General features: G+C 33.2%; 1 protein-coding gene across 13 annotated transcripts in view; it reads right to left on the bottom strand.

The window, feature by feature from the left end:
• Positions 1 to 17,984, bottom strand: part of LOC129002335 (longitudinals lacking protein, isoforms F/I/K/T-like) — a 205,422-nt gene extending 187,438 nt beyond the window's left edge. For 12 of the 13 annotated variants that reach the window (XM_054430056.1, XM_054430066.1, XM_054430067.1 and 9 more), the window contains exons 1-3: positions 17,686 to 17,983; positions 10,300 to 11,098; positions 8,853 to 8,954 (exon numbers count right to left, since the gene is read on the bottom strand). In XM_054430056.1, the coding sequence (XP_054286031.1) occupies positions 8,853 to 8,954; positions 10,300 to 11,098; positions 17,686 to 17,859 (1,075 nt within the window). In that variant the 5' untranslated portion in view covers positions 17,860 to 17,983. Of the gene's footprint in view, positions 1 to 8,852; positions 8,955 to 10,299; positions 11,099 to 17,685 lie in introns of all 13 variants that reach the window. The other variant, XM_054430054.1, reaches the window with a different exon arrangement.
• Between the last annotated feature and the right edge of the window lie 527 nt (positions 17,985 to 18,511).

Below are 18,511 nucleotides of genomic sequence, written 5' to 3'. Positions count from 1 at the left end.
ATCGACTTTTCTTTTCCCTTCATTTTTGAGAGATCTTTTCCCTACATTTTAGAAAGATTTAAAAGATGATGTAAAGGTAAACTTTAAATTTATTTGTTAAAGCATCAGTAAATTTTTTATTGAGTTAATATGTAACTAAAAAGGTAAATAAAAACAATAAAAAGTAGTAACAAATTATTTAATTATAGTAAAAAAACTATTATACAGTAACAAAGGATATATTTGGTTATAAAATATCAATTTGAAACGTTAAACAATATACAGATCTTTTGTAACAAATGATAGATTCAGTAACTAAATAACTCCTGAAAGTTTGATAAATTTGGTTAAAGAATTGTTTCGATTGTTAAAAGATTTTGAAATTTTAAATTTTGAAACAAGGCCAAAAAACATACAGTACATCTTCATAAAACCTAATCCAACTCTTAGTCCACCTTTCCAGAATTGAACCTACACTGCAGACAATCTTTTCCCCTTTAAAATGCAACGACAAAATTTAAACCTCCCAACCAGACCAACAATAAGCCAACCAAAATTAACCTGCACTGAATATTTAACATAACTGCTACCAACAACACTAATAAGAACCTATTCAATTACATCATAACAACCTATGTCTGTATAAGACCATCCCAAGACAAACCCTAACAGAAATAAATAGATAGACCAAATCGGAATACCGTGGACTTTAATCACTATTATTTCACCAACTAATTCCCAAAATCATCCAACTGACAAAATCCCTAGAACTAACAATTTCACAACAGAATCTTTCATAAAACAAACTAACATAAAACAGCAAAAACACTAAAAAACATTTTCCCCTTAACAGTTTTCTAATCCTCAGACAATATAACTTATTAGCCAAAATCATGAAAGAACACCTTTTATCCATATTTCCTGGACCCTGGACAAAAATACACACTACCAGAAACGAAAAAAAAAACTAAAAATCCCTTGGATAAAACTAGCCTAGCAAAGTCCCTTCGTCAAAATCTTTAAGAACCAAACCCTAACCTATTTCGACATTAAGAATGAAAATGTACTGTAAAGATTTTAAAAATTAAAGTGAAGTAAATCTTTCAGAAGCCATAAGCAAAATTTAGTTTTAATTTGTTTTTCAATTTAAGGAAATATGTGTGAAAGAAGATCTGATCCGACGATTGAAGCGTAGCATTCAACGAAGATCAGCGCAGCCCTGGAATAGAGAAACACAACATATACAAACTGAAAAATAAATGAAGAAAAAAACAAAAACTCATGCACAGCCTGTTAATGAAAAGTTCCATGCAAACATTATAATATAAATGTTTTTGTTTGGACTCTAACTGTATATTTCATCAAAAATAATGAAATTGGTATTGAAATTAGCGTTGGTTAAGTTTACAAACTATGTATCCATTTAATGTAGTTTTAAACTAAATTTTTTAAATCCCTAGGTATTGGACTCCAAACATTATTACTTTAAACGACTACAATAAAACAAACCATAATGATGAATAAAGTGTCTTGTGAGCAATGCAACTTGTCAAGTTCTGAAAACTTTCATCTGTCTCCTATATGACTTAAATGGACACATAGGCTATATTTAATCTATATGGATTTTGTTTTATTTACACAAGTCATTGTTAAAGAATGCAACCATAACCTAATAACTTTAAAGTCAAAACCGATTTCTATTATGAAAGAAATCTGTAAGGTTCTTCTGAACAAACCAATAGGCATGGTGTCAACAACTCTGCTATGCACAAAATCAGGGGTTTTGGGTACAACTTGCAAGATTTTTCCAAGGGATTTTCAGGAACATGTCTAGTGTGTAAAATATAGCTATTTCTTTAGATTTTAGTTAACGATATCTTTCCAGAGATACGGGTTTAATGAAAGATTGTTCAATGTTAACGATAACATTTGTTTGTTGACTTAGGACACCACAGTTTTTAGTAAAATGAAAATGGTTACACAACTCCTAGGTGTATTCGACTGCACTCATTACCGCTTTAACTCAAAAACTTTACACCAGGATAAAATATCCTGTGATCCTGTAAAATATTGCGTACTACTACTTCCTTAGTGGTTTTTTAAATATTAATTAGTAATACAATTTACTGTTTTTAAGGGCATTAGGGACGCAACTAAAATAGAAGATCTCAAGCAATATGGGATAGGCAGGAGCTTTTAACGCTATGATAAAAGAAAATTTAATTTCCAATCAATTCTGATACATGCTTTGTACTTTTATTTTTCAAAAGGTGGCCTACAGTAAGTAATGGTGTATAACATTGTGGATATTTTTTCTTGCAAGTGATCAGAGAAATTGTCTTTTTTTTACTGAAAGCTGGCCAGTTCATGATTAAATTTTTATAGCTTGAAAGGTTATAAAAGTTAAAATTGTTAATACAATTTTATTCATCCAATTAGAAAATTAAACCAGACAAGTCTTTTTGTGGTGTTGACAAAGAGTTTTGTGATTAAATTTAAGTTTCCATTTTGTACGGCTGTTGGACGAAGCAAATGTGTCATTTAAACAAATTTAAAAACTGAAAACCACAAAACTATAAGGGTTTAGATTTGGCCATCTCTTGTTTATTTACAATCTCAAATTTTCATTATCATTCATCGAAAATTGAAAAATAAAAAAACACAAAGCATGGTTAGGTAAAATCATGCAAAATTCTAACTCACCGAAGACGTCCCTCGAAGTTGACGCAATATGTAGATACAGCCCTGCGGAGTCTTTCCTTGAAGTCCTGCGGAGTCTTCCCTTGAAGTTCTGCGGAGTCTTCCCTTCAAGTCCTGCGGAGTCATTCCTTGAAGTCCTGCGAAGTCCTTTCTGGAAGTCACTCGCCGAGGCTCTTCACTCTTCCAACGTAGCCTCTTCAGTCTGATACAAAAATAACCTTTCTAAAAGCTTTTCTATGGAAATACACACACACATCATTCATCCTCAAGAAAAATTCAAAAAAAAAATTTTTTCCGTTTTTTATTCAATTTCTGTTTGAATTTTTAATCAACAAATTTAGGTCATTAAAGACTATATGCAACCCAGCAGACGCACAGGCAGAGTTCGCCTATGTCTGCTGATTCCACAAGACCACTAATTACAACTAGCTACAAAATTATTAGTTTATTATGTTCGTTTTGCTAGTTTTAGTATAATTCAACATTTAGTTCTCAACTTTGTTATTTTTTTCTGTTTTTGATTATTTTATGTTGTAAACTTAATATTATAGTAAAAAGGTAAACATTGTACTTTGTAGCAAATTTGACGGAATAAATCATTCATTCATTCATACAGTTTGGAAAACCTGAGTATGTCTTGATTTAAAATTTAACGCTCCTCAGACAGGCAAAAAAGTTTCCAATATAATTTAAATCACTTTGATTTCTGGCATTAAAACAAATAGGCCTACATTTCCAATTCTAATTAGCATGAAAAATTACTTCTTCGTGCATTAAACATTTTTAAACAGCAAAATTGTAGGTCTGAATACCCCATTCCAATATTTCCCTTAATATTTTTTTAACCCATCCATAGGATATACTCGTAACCCGCACAAATACAAGTACAATAATGGTTATAAATCAAGAGTAAATTGTGGCTACATTATTAATTGGCAAATGTTTAATTAAAAAAATAACTTCACATTAAATTTGTCATGTTGTAGAAAGATGATCACATAGAAAGAACCAAGTTTAGTACAAGAAGCATGATGTGCCACGTTCTATGTCAAAGGACAAGATGGTAGCACAAACAACCTCATTACTTTACTAACACCAATCGGTCCATTTTCAGAATTGGAAATATCTCTTTACTGTCCAGAACATCTACAATCATTATGATACATCTGTCACTAGTCCGAGAAGGGAAAATTTTATTCATTGTTTTGTAACTCATTCATTCTATAGTTATTACCATAGGAATTTTAATATATTGACTAGTTCTCTTAGTTCAAATTTGTCACTTTCCAGCAATTTTTGTAACAACGTATTCTCTGTAATGTGTGAATAGTCTTTGTAACCTATTTTAGTGAGAGAAATTAATTGAGTTTCAGATGAGTTGGTCATTATATGTAAATTACTTGAGTGTGCAGATGCACTGTAAAATTTGATAAAAAAAACATAATTCATACAATAAAGTATGTTACTTTCCCCCAGTAATTTGTGTCCAGAAAGAAAATTAATGGTTATAATTAGGTTAGATATTAACCGCTATAGTTGGATAAAGTTGATTATTACCTTGTTTATACATATAGCTTGGAAAATCTTAAAATTAAAATTAATGACTTGGGAGCCCAATAGACACCCAAACACTTCAAGGGCATTTAACTTAAAAAAAAAAATATATATATATAGCAACACACATTTTTCCCAAGCATACTTTATTGATTTGCAAATTAAAAAATGGATACTTGGCACTTTCTTAACACCTGACCATAAAACATCACTTATTCTCAGTCCGCTATCAAGGAACTTTAATGTTACCAAGGTACATCAGTCATTGAAGCATACCAAATGTAATTATAACTTAAAGTTCAAGGATTTAATTTTTTTTTTTTTTTTTTAATAGGATGCTGCCAACCTTTAAATATTATTATATATTTGTATTGTTATACATTTTGTTACGTTAAAATTAAGACATTAATGGTTATTGGGTAGTAGGGTCTATTGAATTTAATTTATAATCCCCAATTACGTACAAATTGGACCCATTTTAAAAACAGCTTAACGATTTCTAAACTCACCTTCATAGTTTGATTCCATGGTCTTCTCTTCCTCTCCCCTGCGTTGAGCCCTTGGATTGGAATCCACTGAAAGAGAAGCTGTGGGATGGTATGTAAGGAGGGGAGTGGTATCTGATTGGTATATGAAGGAATGAATATGAAACATGATCAAAGAAAGGAACCAAGGTTTGAAGAAGTGAGTGAATGAGATGAAATAGAAGTGGTGATAAAGATGAAGGTGCATGATGTGATGAAAGATTCTCGCCATCACGTTATGGCAAGGAAAAAGACCCTTGGGGTCATAAAAATTAACTTGAAACTTTCAGAAGACGCAATCAGAATTTACTCCCGAAATACTTGATTTTATTTTACTTATTTTTTCAAACCTACAACTTTAAATTGTAAAATGAATCCTTTTTGCGTTTGTAGTCGGAATCAATTGGGTTTTCATGCGTCTTGCTTTATTAAATAAAGTATTTAACGATCAGTTGTTTTAAATCATGTTTAAATGTAAAATATACTTGTTTGTTATTATTTCACTATAATTCCCCCTAGACCAAGATGGACTAGAAGGACGTCAGCACAAGGTGGTCAGCAAGGCCCCACACCAAAGAAGGGACGATTGTTTAGAGTACCAACTTCTCCCGTTATCCATTTTTTTTTGTCTCATACAAGCGGTAGATGTTGGTAGTCCACCTCACCCCAGCCGAGGCACAGAACCCCACCTCACACCCACAAATGACTGACCGACTCGTCTTCACTTGGTCTCAGGAAAACTGAGTGTTAAAATTTTCATGAAACCAACTTTAACAACTTTTATAACTTTGACGGTTTTATATTGAATGTTATAATATAGGCTACAAAAAAAACACAGGTCATAAGAAACATGTTTGGAAGTTATGTTATTGAGAAATACTAATTTTTTAAAGACTTTTTCGAGTGGTGAACAAGGAGAATTTTTTTCTGTTTTGAAAAAGTGTAAAATATGTATACATTTTTAATTCAATTTCTACGAACACACATTTCTTTCCAGAAATTTGAGATTCGCTTTAAAACAAACATATCTTGGAATCATTTGTTATTTAAAACGTATTATTTCATAAACTGATAAAAAAATGTAATTACACTAATTTGAGAACTACCTATTACAAAAATCTAATTCAGATCAAATTTTTTTTTTTTTTTATTTGTAGCTAACATACCCTATTGATAAAGCTAGAGATAACCGATTTACCTATTCATTTAATATAGATTGAGATTACCATTTATTGTAAATCTTTAAATCTTTTTGTAAATTGTCTTAACTTTGTCCATTTACATTGTTCAAAACTTTACAAGAATAAAAAAGGCTGTACAATGCCTTTAAAATCAATATCAAACTATCATTGAAAAGCCACATAATAAAGATTGAACTGAAAATGTATTGAATTGCAAAGTTATTAAATGTATTATTTTTACTACAATATAAATAATATCTAAAGAAGAAACTAGGCAGGCCCAATGGTTAGGCCTAGCCTTAATTATCTTCCTGTACTGGTAAGAAAAGACTGATAGTCCTATAAAAAAACATACTACAACTTTGTGGCTTACAAAAGTAATGTCTTATTAAAAAGTTAAGCTTTGTTGAGATATCATTTAATAAGTGTTATAAAATGAAACCCACCTTTGAGAAGTTGATTCCTTTCCAGTCCTCGTGTAGAATTCTCAAAGTCTAAGAAGGCAAAGTTGCTTACCACAACTTAATTTTTTTTAATTCTTACCACCATAGACCAATTATTAATTGATTGGCCATTTAAAAAATGCCATTGTTAAAAAAAAAAACATAGTTAAATATTCAAGGTAATATGACGTGTATATTTAATGGCATATTGTATGGACACCAATCTAACGACATACTTCATTTAATTTTTACTAGGTGTCTTTTTAACTTTCAATATAAAAAGAATTTACTTTTTAAAAATAAAAAAAAGTTTACTAAAACATAAGAATTTTTTTTTGAAATTTGAAATATCAAAAAAACTTATTAAGTACTGAGCTCACCTAATAAACCCTCCACTGATGAAGCTTTTTCCTCTCATAATCTTCACTCCAATGGACGAAAGGCATAACAAGCCAACATCAACTCAAGAAAAGCAGAGCGCTGTTGTTATGCTGTCTATATTATATACTTGCTTCAAGAACAAGATTTTTTTCAAACAAAATAGGATAATTATAAATGATTTCATAGTTTATGAGCAAACTGTTATGACATTCAAATTGAAGCATTAACTTTACGCAGTAATTTTTCATTAAGATGGAAAAACAATTTAAATCAAGTTTTACGCTTGCGCTTGATTTAATAAAATCTCCATTAACATGATTAATTAAAATCTTGTCTCAAAACGAGTTATCTTCAACAGCATACAACAAATGTACGCGCGCACTAAAACTAAACTAACCTAAATACTCACGACGAAATCCATCTTCTTTCCTGTGTCTTCTCCCTTCTTCTTCGGCATGTCTTGTTCGAAGCGCTGTATTGGGCTAAGGCTCAAAACCCTGTTACTGAGTAGTACAGAATGAACAAGAGGGCGAATTACGCATCGGGACTTACCTTACGTCGGAGTAACGTCGCTCGACGACAAAGCAGTTTAGAGACAGAGATAGAGACAAAGGACAGCATCACAAGTCTAGCTACCAACACAGCCATGCAATACGTTACGATAGTTACAACACACCCAACATGCCAAGAGGCGTCTCTTCCGCGACCAACGCTCCTGAAGAGACACCTCGCGTATCCTACGACTACACTAGCACTTCCAGAGGCACTGAACTAACTGAACTGGTGATTGTGGTATTAGCGAGGTTAACAAGCATGCTACACCAATGTAAAATTGACAAGACTTAAGCAACACTTGACGAGGCCAAGCTTATAAAAGGCCGTTGAACTGTTGAAATCGTAAGAATATTTAAAGGTTAAGGATATTTTTTTATAAAATTCCCATTCAATTAGGTTACACAACTAGACTATTCAAATTGTTAGAAGAAATTGTAATCTGGTCTATAAAAGGGCAGCATACATATTAAATATTTTCAAAAATAAATTTTGGTGGCTAATACATGTCGAAATTAAAGCTCTAAATGTAGATAAGATAGATCAAAGTGAAATTTGAATGCATGACATGTATTAAAATTTGTCCTTTGTTTACAAATTTGAAAGAATACCAAAGGAAAAATTTGTGTGCCGAGGCCTAAACAATAATTTATTTCACGCATGACTGCCTCAGTTATGGTACCAACATAAGTTACACAAAAAAAGTACTATAAAAAGCCTTTTTCTTTTACCCCCTAATGCTTTGAGTTATATATTTACAATTTACCCTACTAATAAAAATGAATACTGAATCTTTGACAAATTAAACCCTTTTATTCACTCGGCCAAGTACAGTATTACTTAGTTCGCAAAAAAGTGCAGTTGCTGAATCCAAGTAAGTATTTATATTTGGTTATTATTTTGTTTACTTTTTTAAAATTGACTCAAAAATTAAGCTGTAAAGTGAAAAAAATTATATACATGTCCTCCGGAAGTGTTAAAAGGTAATGGGGGTTTGAGGCTCCGACAAGCTGGGGCCAGGGAAGGGTTGGAAAAACTGTTTTTAACAAAATGTTCGGAACAAAAAATTACAAACTCAAAAATTTTAACTTAAATTAAATCAATTTGAACTTTATTACCGGTATCTTAACTGTTTGAGTTTCATATTGAAATATAGAGGTACTGTAAGATAATTTTTTGTAGAGAATAAGAATACCTATAAAAAAGAATAAATAAAGGTAACTAAGTGAACAAACTTTGGAAGTAGATATATCTTAAAATTCTCTTTACAAAGATCAATTAATGTTTTTTTTATCTTTCCAATTTTCCTATTTTTGAAGAGGATATTCAGGGTTTTCTACTAGTTTTTTTTAAGTTTTTTTCTAAAGTTTAATTAATATTATATTTAACTCAAAATCTAAATGTAACATTGGACTAAGTTTTATTTTTTATTTTTTATTGAAACATTTTATCATATTAAATGCCAAAGCTGGGAAGGTTTTGGGGTGCTTGCCGGGCCTGTATGTTTACCGTTTTTGCGAACGGAAAGTTCGGCCTACCTTGGGAGTTGTTCTGATTAGTTGTCGCAGTTACATCAGGGGAGTACATGTTGTTACTGTCATCATTTGATCCATCGCCGCCCATTTGCCATGGTGGAAATCCTGCAAAAATAGAACATTTTCTATAACCATACTTACTCATTAACATGTAAGTTTTATTTTGACATTTCAGTTTTTTACTGAAGATGTTGTACCACCTCGAATTCTCCTGCATAATATATTATGGTTTCCTTGAATATAATATATATCTGTGACTCCTTAGTGGTATTTTTCATTCATCTCATCTCTTACGAATTTCAGAAACCATAAGGAATAGATGACCAACTTAGTAAGTATCAGTGCATAAATGCACTGAGAAAATATATTTTTGTTTTAAGAAAAATGTGCAATTTATGTAACCAAACTATTAATTTTCCATTATTCCTCCCTAACTCAGAAAAAAACAAATTTACATTAATTTTTCAAAATCTGTGAATAAGAAATTAAAATAAATTTTAGGGAGGGGGTTCCGTTTAGATTACTTCAAAGACCAGTAAATCCCATTAGTAATTTTTATTTTTTAACAAAACTGATAAGGTATTAGTACCAATTGTGTATTAGAAAAAGATAATTTATTAGAAAATTGAAGAAAAAAACTAGTCGTAGCATCTGCTAAATTTAACAACTGCACTTGAGTATGATACCAGATCTGTAATTTAAAAATGAGGTTGCTGCTATGCTTGGTTGTGTTGCTAGTCTATTGGTTAGCATCTCAGCCTAGGGTGCGGGAGGGACGGGTTCAATTCCCGGCATATTCATGAAGCTTTAAAGGGTTTAAACAATCTCTTATTGACCTGAATCAAAATGCCATTGGCGTAGGAAAAAGAATATTTTTAACTGCATCAGTTTGTTAGTAAACAAAAATCATTTCATGTATGCCTAGCTTTTCTTCCCATCAATTCAAAGTTTAGAATTTGATTAGCCACACAGATAGTTAGCAGCCAGTTAGGAAATCAGAGGCAATAAACATTCATGGCATCTTGGTTAGAGATAAGAGTACTTTTATCTTCCATATTATAACTGTAATCTAAATGGGCAGTTATATGATTACAGAATGCAATTAATTAATCTTGACAAATAAAGCATGATTACACAATAGTGTTTATCTGATTTATCATCTTAAAGAACCATCTCAAACATCAAATTTATGCATTTTAAAACCAAGACCAAGGTTTTTAAATATAATTTTAGTAAGTTATACCTAAAGAGATTGATTGTTTTTTTTATTTTTCAGAGTAAAACAGCTAGGATGCCACATTGCTAACTTAAAAAATCATACAAAAACCTATTTTCCTCTGTTGTATCTTTTGTTTAATGTTTTATTTAGGCTATATATATTTTTTTCTTTTTCTTCGTATGCATTCTAAATAAAATTTAAATTACCGTACACAATTACAACTATTTTTACCTTGACTGTTAGCTGCAAACGAAGTCCCAGGCTTGCTCAGGTCCACTTCTTCTTCTTCATCGTCTTCATAGGTCACATCTTCCATGCTGTTGTCATTTCCGTAATCAAATTCAGTCTTAGGAGTTAACAGCGCTTCAGAGAATTCCTTCTTGACAGAGACCTGTTGTTTTTGTTCTGAGTTGACTTGGTTGTTTTGTGGCTGGGGCGTGGTCCTGTTTGAGTCAGTCTCGGGGGCTTTGGTAGTGGCGTTAGGAACGTTGGGGGTCAAAGAGGCAGCTTGCTTGACTGGAACGTCGCACGAGTCGCTCGTATCTGGTTGGTTTTCTGAGAGGGAGTTGGGAGTCGAAACGAAGTTGGAGTCGTCACTACTAGGCCTGTTGGGTCGGCGGCGTTTGCGGGCGGTGGGAGAAGTACTGCCTTCTCTCGCGTGTCGAGGGCTCTGCGGCTGCATGTCAGCGATGTGAGGTGGGAAGTGTGGCAGCGATCGACGTTCCATCATTCCAGGATGAGGCACTACGGGACGAGGTTGAGGTATATGAGGCACTGGTTGATTCAGGGGTTTTCGGATGTCTTGTCGTTTGAGCGGGTCTCTTTCTCTATCGGTGGTTCCCCCTCCCCCGCTATCCGTTAGTCCTTTTATCTGAAGTGACTCTGCAGCTTTCAGGAACGTGGAAAGTTGCTCCTGGGAGATATTTACTTCTCCTCGGTACATGTAGTCGAGCATTGCCTTCAATTCGGAGAACTTTACATCCTTCAGTATCAGGATTGGGTGTTTGTCTAGGTTTTGACATAGTATCGCCTGAAACATAACAGAAAAGGTTTTTCATATTTGTGTACCGGTAACAAACATTTTAATTGTTTAGTGCTAAAAATAACATTTGTCAAAATGAAATAAAATTATTGTTTCATTATTCATAATTCCAGATCAACTATAGGCCTACATTTAACCCCAAGAGAAGTAGGGTTCGCAGTAGGAACAACTCACAATTTGCTGAGAAACCCTATTGGCCTACAAAAAATTACACTACAATGTAGGCTAAATATCACACGAACCAATGTATCTTTAGATTTATTAGATCTTTGTAAGCAATTCAATTCAGCATTTTTGTTGGCAGTAACTTAAAACAATTTATTAACATGCCTTTTCTACAACACAAACCCAATTTTTAAGTCAATGGGCTTACTTAAATACATATTTATCGAATAAAAGGGATGTAAGAGTAAAGAGGGAGTAGGTTTAGAAAATAAGTAAATCTTATAAAAATAAAAATATAAATAAAGATGACTCAAGTTAACTTAGTATAAAGTATAAAGTAAGAACTTTTGAATTTTCTTGATGAGTTTTTTAAGTTAAGTTACCTAACTTATTATTGGAAAAAAACTTAGGCCTAGGGCTTCTTGTTGCTATTCGAATTGCTTTAGTCACACAATTTTGGCTAATAGTAACGGGAATTTGAAAGCTTTGTTCAGTATAGTTCAGTTTCTAGATTTAACCGTTGAAAATGGCAGAGTATGACTAATCCGTGTTAGTAACGCATGTCTTCACTTCTATCCCACACTTTTTACAGTAAGTTAGCAGTAGAAATCAGAAACTCCACCACGTAAGAAAAACATTTATAAGGCCTACAAAATATGATAAATAATTACTAGGCCTAGGTACCTTTAAGCGAATTTTTAATTTTGATACATGTTACTTTGTGGTTTTAACCTTCTGAATCTAAATATAGGCTACCTTTATTTTTAACCATAATTGAATATTAGGGCCTACCTACTGAAGATATCGCCGTTCAAATATAAAACCTTTTAAATAAACAAGGTAGGACAGAAAACATTATCAAGTTAAATGAATTGAACTGAAGGTGAAGTAAAACTACAGCTTGTTTTACACCATATGACAAGCAACTGGAAGTAACGACACCAATGATTTGAACTCTGATTTGAAAATTATCTGTTCACATTTTTCCCAAAAAAAACATAAACAATAAATATTAACAGTCCTGAGTTAATGTGATCGGCATAATTAATGAGCCAAACGGCAAACGGTTAGTTATTTGGTGTTCCTTTCCTTGCCTTCCTCTCTTCTTGCCTTCCTTGCTCTTTCCTTCTCTTCTTAAATGTTAAAAAGAGATTTTGGTTTTAGAAAGCTTATAAAAGTTATAGGACTTAAAAATGTTGTTAAATTGAAAAGGGTCATTTGAGATAAACACTTTTGAACATTTCAAGTACACATTAAAACAGTTTTTTTCGTATTTAAGAAGTTAAGATCTTGGTTAAAAGAAAGCTTAATGTCCTCTTTGGAGGAAAAACCAATTTTTGTCTTAACTCTCGGTGGTTTTAATTTAAATAATTGTTTTATAGAAGCGTGTCATAAAAAATTGCATTTCAGAAAAGGGACCTCTTGTCGTCCCTATGTTATTTCTCCATAAGATAAGAAAATGTACCTCTTGTCGGGACCGCAAAATTTGTGAGATATTTTGTTCTCCTTACACTTAACTTTTTGTAGTTCTCTAAATTTCCTCTAGAATGCAGGACAATTCATTTTCTGGACTAAAATCTGTTTATAAAGTGAATATTAGAAATGGGACCTCTTGTCGTTATGGCGAAATAACATTGAGCGACAAGAGGTACCTTTTTTCAGAGCGTGCAGAGGCTAACAAAATGATTTATTTCGACCTTTTATGTCTTCAACTCGATATTTTAACCGATACTGTCCTGTTCTATGATAAATGAGGTAGGCCTATAACAATCGATAAAAACCCGAATTTTGATATTTTCGACCTTAATTCAATTCAATTCAATTCAAAACTACTTTATTCATCTATTGTACAAAATACATTGAATACAAAAATACAAAAATTACTTATATCGGCCGTACTGAAAATTTTGCATCAACGACAAGAGGTCCCTTTTCACTTTCCACATCACAAATATAGGCTAAACAAAGTATAAGCTTGGTTAGGGCCTTTTAGTTATAGAGGAGGTGTGGGTGCAGATGTAACTAAGTTTGGCCTTGTTTTTAGCCAGTGGTGTAGAGGGGTGGGAACGGCACTGACACTCTGCCAAGTTAATTTAACTTAATTCCAAAACCCAAACTTAATACTGTAGGTACAAAGTATGTTAAGTTCCGGTATTTCCAAGACAATGATGTGTGTAGGCCCTACTGGAAAATTGACTGGGGCTAATTGGTTAAACAAAGAGACAATTTATCCAACCTCGTTTAAGTAGCTAGGCTTAGCCTACTCCAATAACTTAGCTAAACACCAAATTGATAGCCTAACGACAAACTTAAGTAGTGCCACCACGATTCCGCATAAACCCCGACCTGGCCTCCACACACGCCTAAATAAGATCTATAAGTAAGTTGCCTATTGATTGGCCCATTCGATGCTAGAATTCTTTAGTAATCTTTCGAAAAATGCTTTTAAGTTATTTACTAACTTATTTTGTCCAAACAGTGCTAGGCTTGCCACGGGGGCAAAGTCTAGAACTAATGTGAGAAGACAAAAAAAAAAAACAGTAAAAAAAATCTTCTTATAATGAAAGTGCTAAGGAACAATATCGGGCCTCAGTCGTATAAGGAGTTAAAAGAAACCATTGCTGTTTAAAAAAAACAACTGAATCAACCGATAAGCCTATGCCCATTTAAACTCAAACGAACGAAAGTCGAACCGGGTTTGATATATCGTTGCTTATCTTTTTTCGGATGAAACACGAACGATAGGCTATATAATTCAATAGAACTTTTCAGGGACAATACGCCCAACAATGAATCTCCGCATAGCACTGAAAGGATTAAACTGTCATTTCTCCAAAGGCTTCGCGCTTTCGGTCTCTTCCAGGCCTACACGAATGTTGACGTCGCTAAAGAGGTCACCACAGACCAATAGAACCGCTCCACCAAACCAGGCATTATAACTCAGTAGTGCCACAACACCGGAAGTTTAGGTTGACAACTTAGTGACAAAATTTCCCTAAACTTAGGCTAGGCCTTTTCCAAACTAGGGTCCAAACAAGGCCCAATTTTCCCTTGTTCTGGGAAAACCACCCGTTCCTCCCGCCTTAACCCATTTCTCCATCATACTTTAGCTTAGGTACCCTTTCCCGCGACTAAATTAATTCCATTTCCTTCTTGATGATTAAGGACCTTAAATAGGTTATAGGTATAGGTACGGTACTAAGTTACTTAAAACCACCATACTTTCTCCCCCACCCAAAACCCCAAATTCCCACCAGTCCCCTAGCAAGTTGAGATTATTGCTGATATTATTAGTACCGGTAATTAGTTAGGTAATAAAAGGAAGCCTCTCCTTAAAAAAAAAAATAAATAAATAAAATAAAATAAACAGCAACAGACAGCTGTAACTTAGTGTAAGTACAGATGTCAAAGAATAGTTTCAAAGTGTTTTTAAGATAGTACATTGCGTTCTACTACTTGACGTGTGGATTCAAAACAAAAACCACGGGATAAGCTACAAACAATAGGCCTACCCATTTTAATTTTGCTAAGCAAGGCCAAAGTTTACCAATAACCAACTAAGTTAGACATAGGCCTAGGACTCTAGCCTACCAAAGTTTCATCCACAAGTTAGGCCTAGTGCCTTAAGTTAGAAGTAATAAAATTTAAGTTACCCTGTGGCTACTCATCCGTCAACCATGCTCCTGATGACGCACCATTACCGCAAGGATACGAAGAGCAGACATCGGTGTTCGTGGTAAAGTGCATAGAGTACCGGTACTCGGCTGATGTCCAAGAGGTAACCAGATCGAGTCCCACCAGCGACATTACTTTTTGTCATAGATTTTGCATAAGTTACAATGCGATTACCGTACTTCTGAACTGTACATCTTTTGTTAGAATTTGAGGCATTGATAATTTTATTTAATGAACAGAACTAGGCTAGCCTAACTTGACTTATTTTTTTATTAGTAGGCTAAACCTTTATTCGTTTTTATAATAACTTAGAATGCTCCCCTATTTTCAATCAGTAAATTAGACTAAATCTTTATTCAATTTTTCACTAAAACTTATCATCAAGTTTAGTTTGTTACATAGGTTAACCCTCCGAGTGTCACGCGTCATAAAAACGACGCACAACACACTTTGTGTAGGGTCACGCGTCGCTTTTAAGACGCACAAACATCGTTTAAGTTACGGCGAAGGCTCTATGACTGACTGAATCGGATTGAACTGGATCGAGTTAGGTATCGTTCTTTCCGTTACATTCTAAGCTGTCTCCAGATGTCTGTCTCTAAGCGCTATTCATTTTAGTTCTGAAAATATTGTAGCAGACAGCTGACGTGCGTGTATTTGTAAACAGCTAGGTTCCCCCGGACCGATGACTGATGTGTTTTATTACATTTATCATTGTTTTAGTGTTAAAAATCAAAAGTAGTGATATACGTGGTGCATTATAAGAAGATTTAAGTGGTTTTGAAGTGCTGGTTGATGATCCTGAAGAAGTAGGTAGTGATATTGATGTAAATTATCAGCCAGATTCCTAGCTATGGTTAGGCTATGCATTCTTAGCTAAACGCTATGTACTGAAATCCGTTTTTCGCTCATAACTTATTTATTTGATAACTTACCTCGCTTTATGATTATATATTTGTAATCCTCATTAAATTTAGAACAAAGTGGCTATTTTCAAATATTTATAGGCCTATAATTTATACAATTTCATTGAGCGCGAACTTATTTTTTTTTTGAAAATTTTCGAAATTATATTTTTTTTTACCTAAAATTTTTTTTTTTTGAAAAAATGTTCCTTATGTTTTATATATAATATTGAAGCCCATGATTTTCCAAACAAAATGGTATATAGAACATTAGAATTAACATTGTTTTAAGCTTCTCAGATCCGTTTTAATAAAACCTTGCAAAGGGGCCAAAAATAGGTGGACATTAAGGCCTAAACTATGGACACTCGGAGGGTTAAGGTAGGCCTATAGCAGATTCATTTTGTAATTCATATCCCTCCAAGTGTCCATAGTTTAGGCCTTAATGTCCACCTATTTTTGGCGCATTTGCAAGGTTTTATTAAAACGGATCTGAGAAGCTTAAAACAATGTTAATTCTAATGTTCTATATACCATTTTGTTTGGAAAATCATGGGCTTCAATATTATATATAAAACATAAGGAACATTTTTTCAAAAAAAAAATTTTTAGGTAAAAAAAATATAATTTTGAAAATTTTCAAAAAAAAAATAAGTTCGCGCCTAATGAAATTGTATAAATTATAGGCCTATAAATATTTGAAAATAGCCACTTTGTTCTAAATTTTATGAGGATTACAAATATATAATAATATAAGGAAGTATATTTGCAAATAAATAAGTTATGGGCAAAAAACTGATTTCAGTACATAGCGTTTAGCTAAGAATGCATAGCCTAACCATAGCTAGGAATCTGGCTGATAATTTACATCAATATCACTACCTACTTCTTCAGGATCATCAACCAGCACTTCAAAACCACTTAAATCTTCTTATAATGCACCACGTATATCACTACTTTTGATTTTTAACACTAAAACAATGATAAACGTAATAAAACACATCAGTCATCGGTCCGGGGGAACCTAGCTGTTTACAAATACACGCACGTCAGCTGTCTGCTACAATATTTTCAGAACTAAAATGAATAGCGCTTAGAGACAGACATCTGGAGACAGCTTAGAATGTAACGGAAAGAACGATACCTAACTCGATCCAGTTCAATCCGATTCAGTCAGTTATAGAGCCTTCGCCGTAAACGATGTCTGCTTGTCGAAAAATCGGCAAGTAACACTATACAAAGTGTGGTGCTTGCCGAATTTTCGTCAAGTAACACTGGGAGGGTTAAACAGTCAGTAAGTTAGTTAAAAATATCAAATAAGCTTAGGTAAGTTATACATGTTTTGCGTTGACGGACAGCGTATTGGCGCGCAGTTGACGGATGAGTAGTCACAGCGTAAAATGTAGCCTAAGTAACTTAAGTTAACTTAATGTAGGACATTTAAAAAAACGCAGCTTTAGGTAAAATTTTTAGTTTACTTGGTTACTAGGCTTAAGGTTAGGAATGGCTTGGAGAGAACCCTGAAGTCTGTAGGCTAGGCTTAGATAGGCCTAGCATAGAGAGGATCTATTTTACAAATTCTATGAATTTTCCAACAATTATTAAGTTAAGTATTGTACGTAATTTAGATCAACACTGAACTGTATGAAAATACTTATTCTGAAGTAGAAAATTATAAAAACTCTCTTGTGTTTCCCCAATCAAGAAGATAGGGAGAGGGCCTAGGCCTAGGCCTACCAAGACTAAAATGTGTGTTTAACATTTACACCTTACGGTGACAAAAATCTACATTAAAACTGTAAAATCTATTCCCAAATTGAAATAACTTACCTCTAAGTATGGACTGCATGCTGATAACACCACTTTATGTGCTTTCAAATATTGTCCATCGGCGGCTAAGGTACAGTCGACTAGCGTTTGACTTTCTAACAAATTATCGAACACAGAAACTAAAGTACTTTGATGATTATTCCACCTTAAGCAAAATTGTTGGTCGCTAGCCATTTTACACAGTCAGTCAGTCTTAAAAGTCGATTATTAACCGATAATAAAGTAAAAAAATTGAGGCGAACATTTAACTCAACAGAAACAACATGGAGGCAGCACGCAACAGAGGAAGCGAAGCCAACGAACAAGAAAAGAGAAGGGGAAAGCGCTGTTGTCAGATTTCTAAATCACATAAAAAATTTCAGGTTTGCCGGTTTTTAAAAATAAGAAAAATACTTAGTATTTTAGCATGTAAGGTGTGAATTTAGTTCAAATATGTAAATTAAAATATATTTTAAGTAATACTAGTAATTTTTATAGTACTTTCAGTTTTAAAATATCATTGAAATCGATTTTAGTATACTAGTGATTCTTTGACTGTTAATGCGTACGTGTACATCCGGCAACATAGCACAAAATGTATAAAAGTAGTACAATGGTGGCAATTCCAAGGGATCTTAGCGATACAGAAAATAGATCATGATTTATTATCCATTTTAAGCATTATGTATGCTACATTAATCATAAATATTGTTAAATTTAAACTCAGTGACATATTTTGATTTTTCTGACACCTTCTCTAACCCTTATAGCTTAATATTTTCAATGTTATAAATTTGACAGTCACAAAGAAAACAAAATTAGCTTCACATTTTTAGGAAAAAGGAGT

Source organism: Macrosteles quadrilineatus, unplaced genomic scaffold (assembly GCF_028750875.1).
Source record: "Macrosteles quadrilineatus isolate MER2022 unplaced genomic scaffold, UCM_ALF_1.0 Scaffold_9__3_contigs__length_116548681, whole genome shotgun sequence".
NCBI classification, from domain to species: Eukaryota; Metazoa; Arthropoda; class Insecta; order Hemiptera; family Cicadellidae; genus Macrosteles; species Macrosteles quadrilineatus.
The sequence above is the reverse complement of the archived record's forward strand: the minus strand, read 5'-3'. Positions and strand labels throughout refer to the sequence as shown.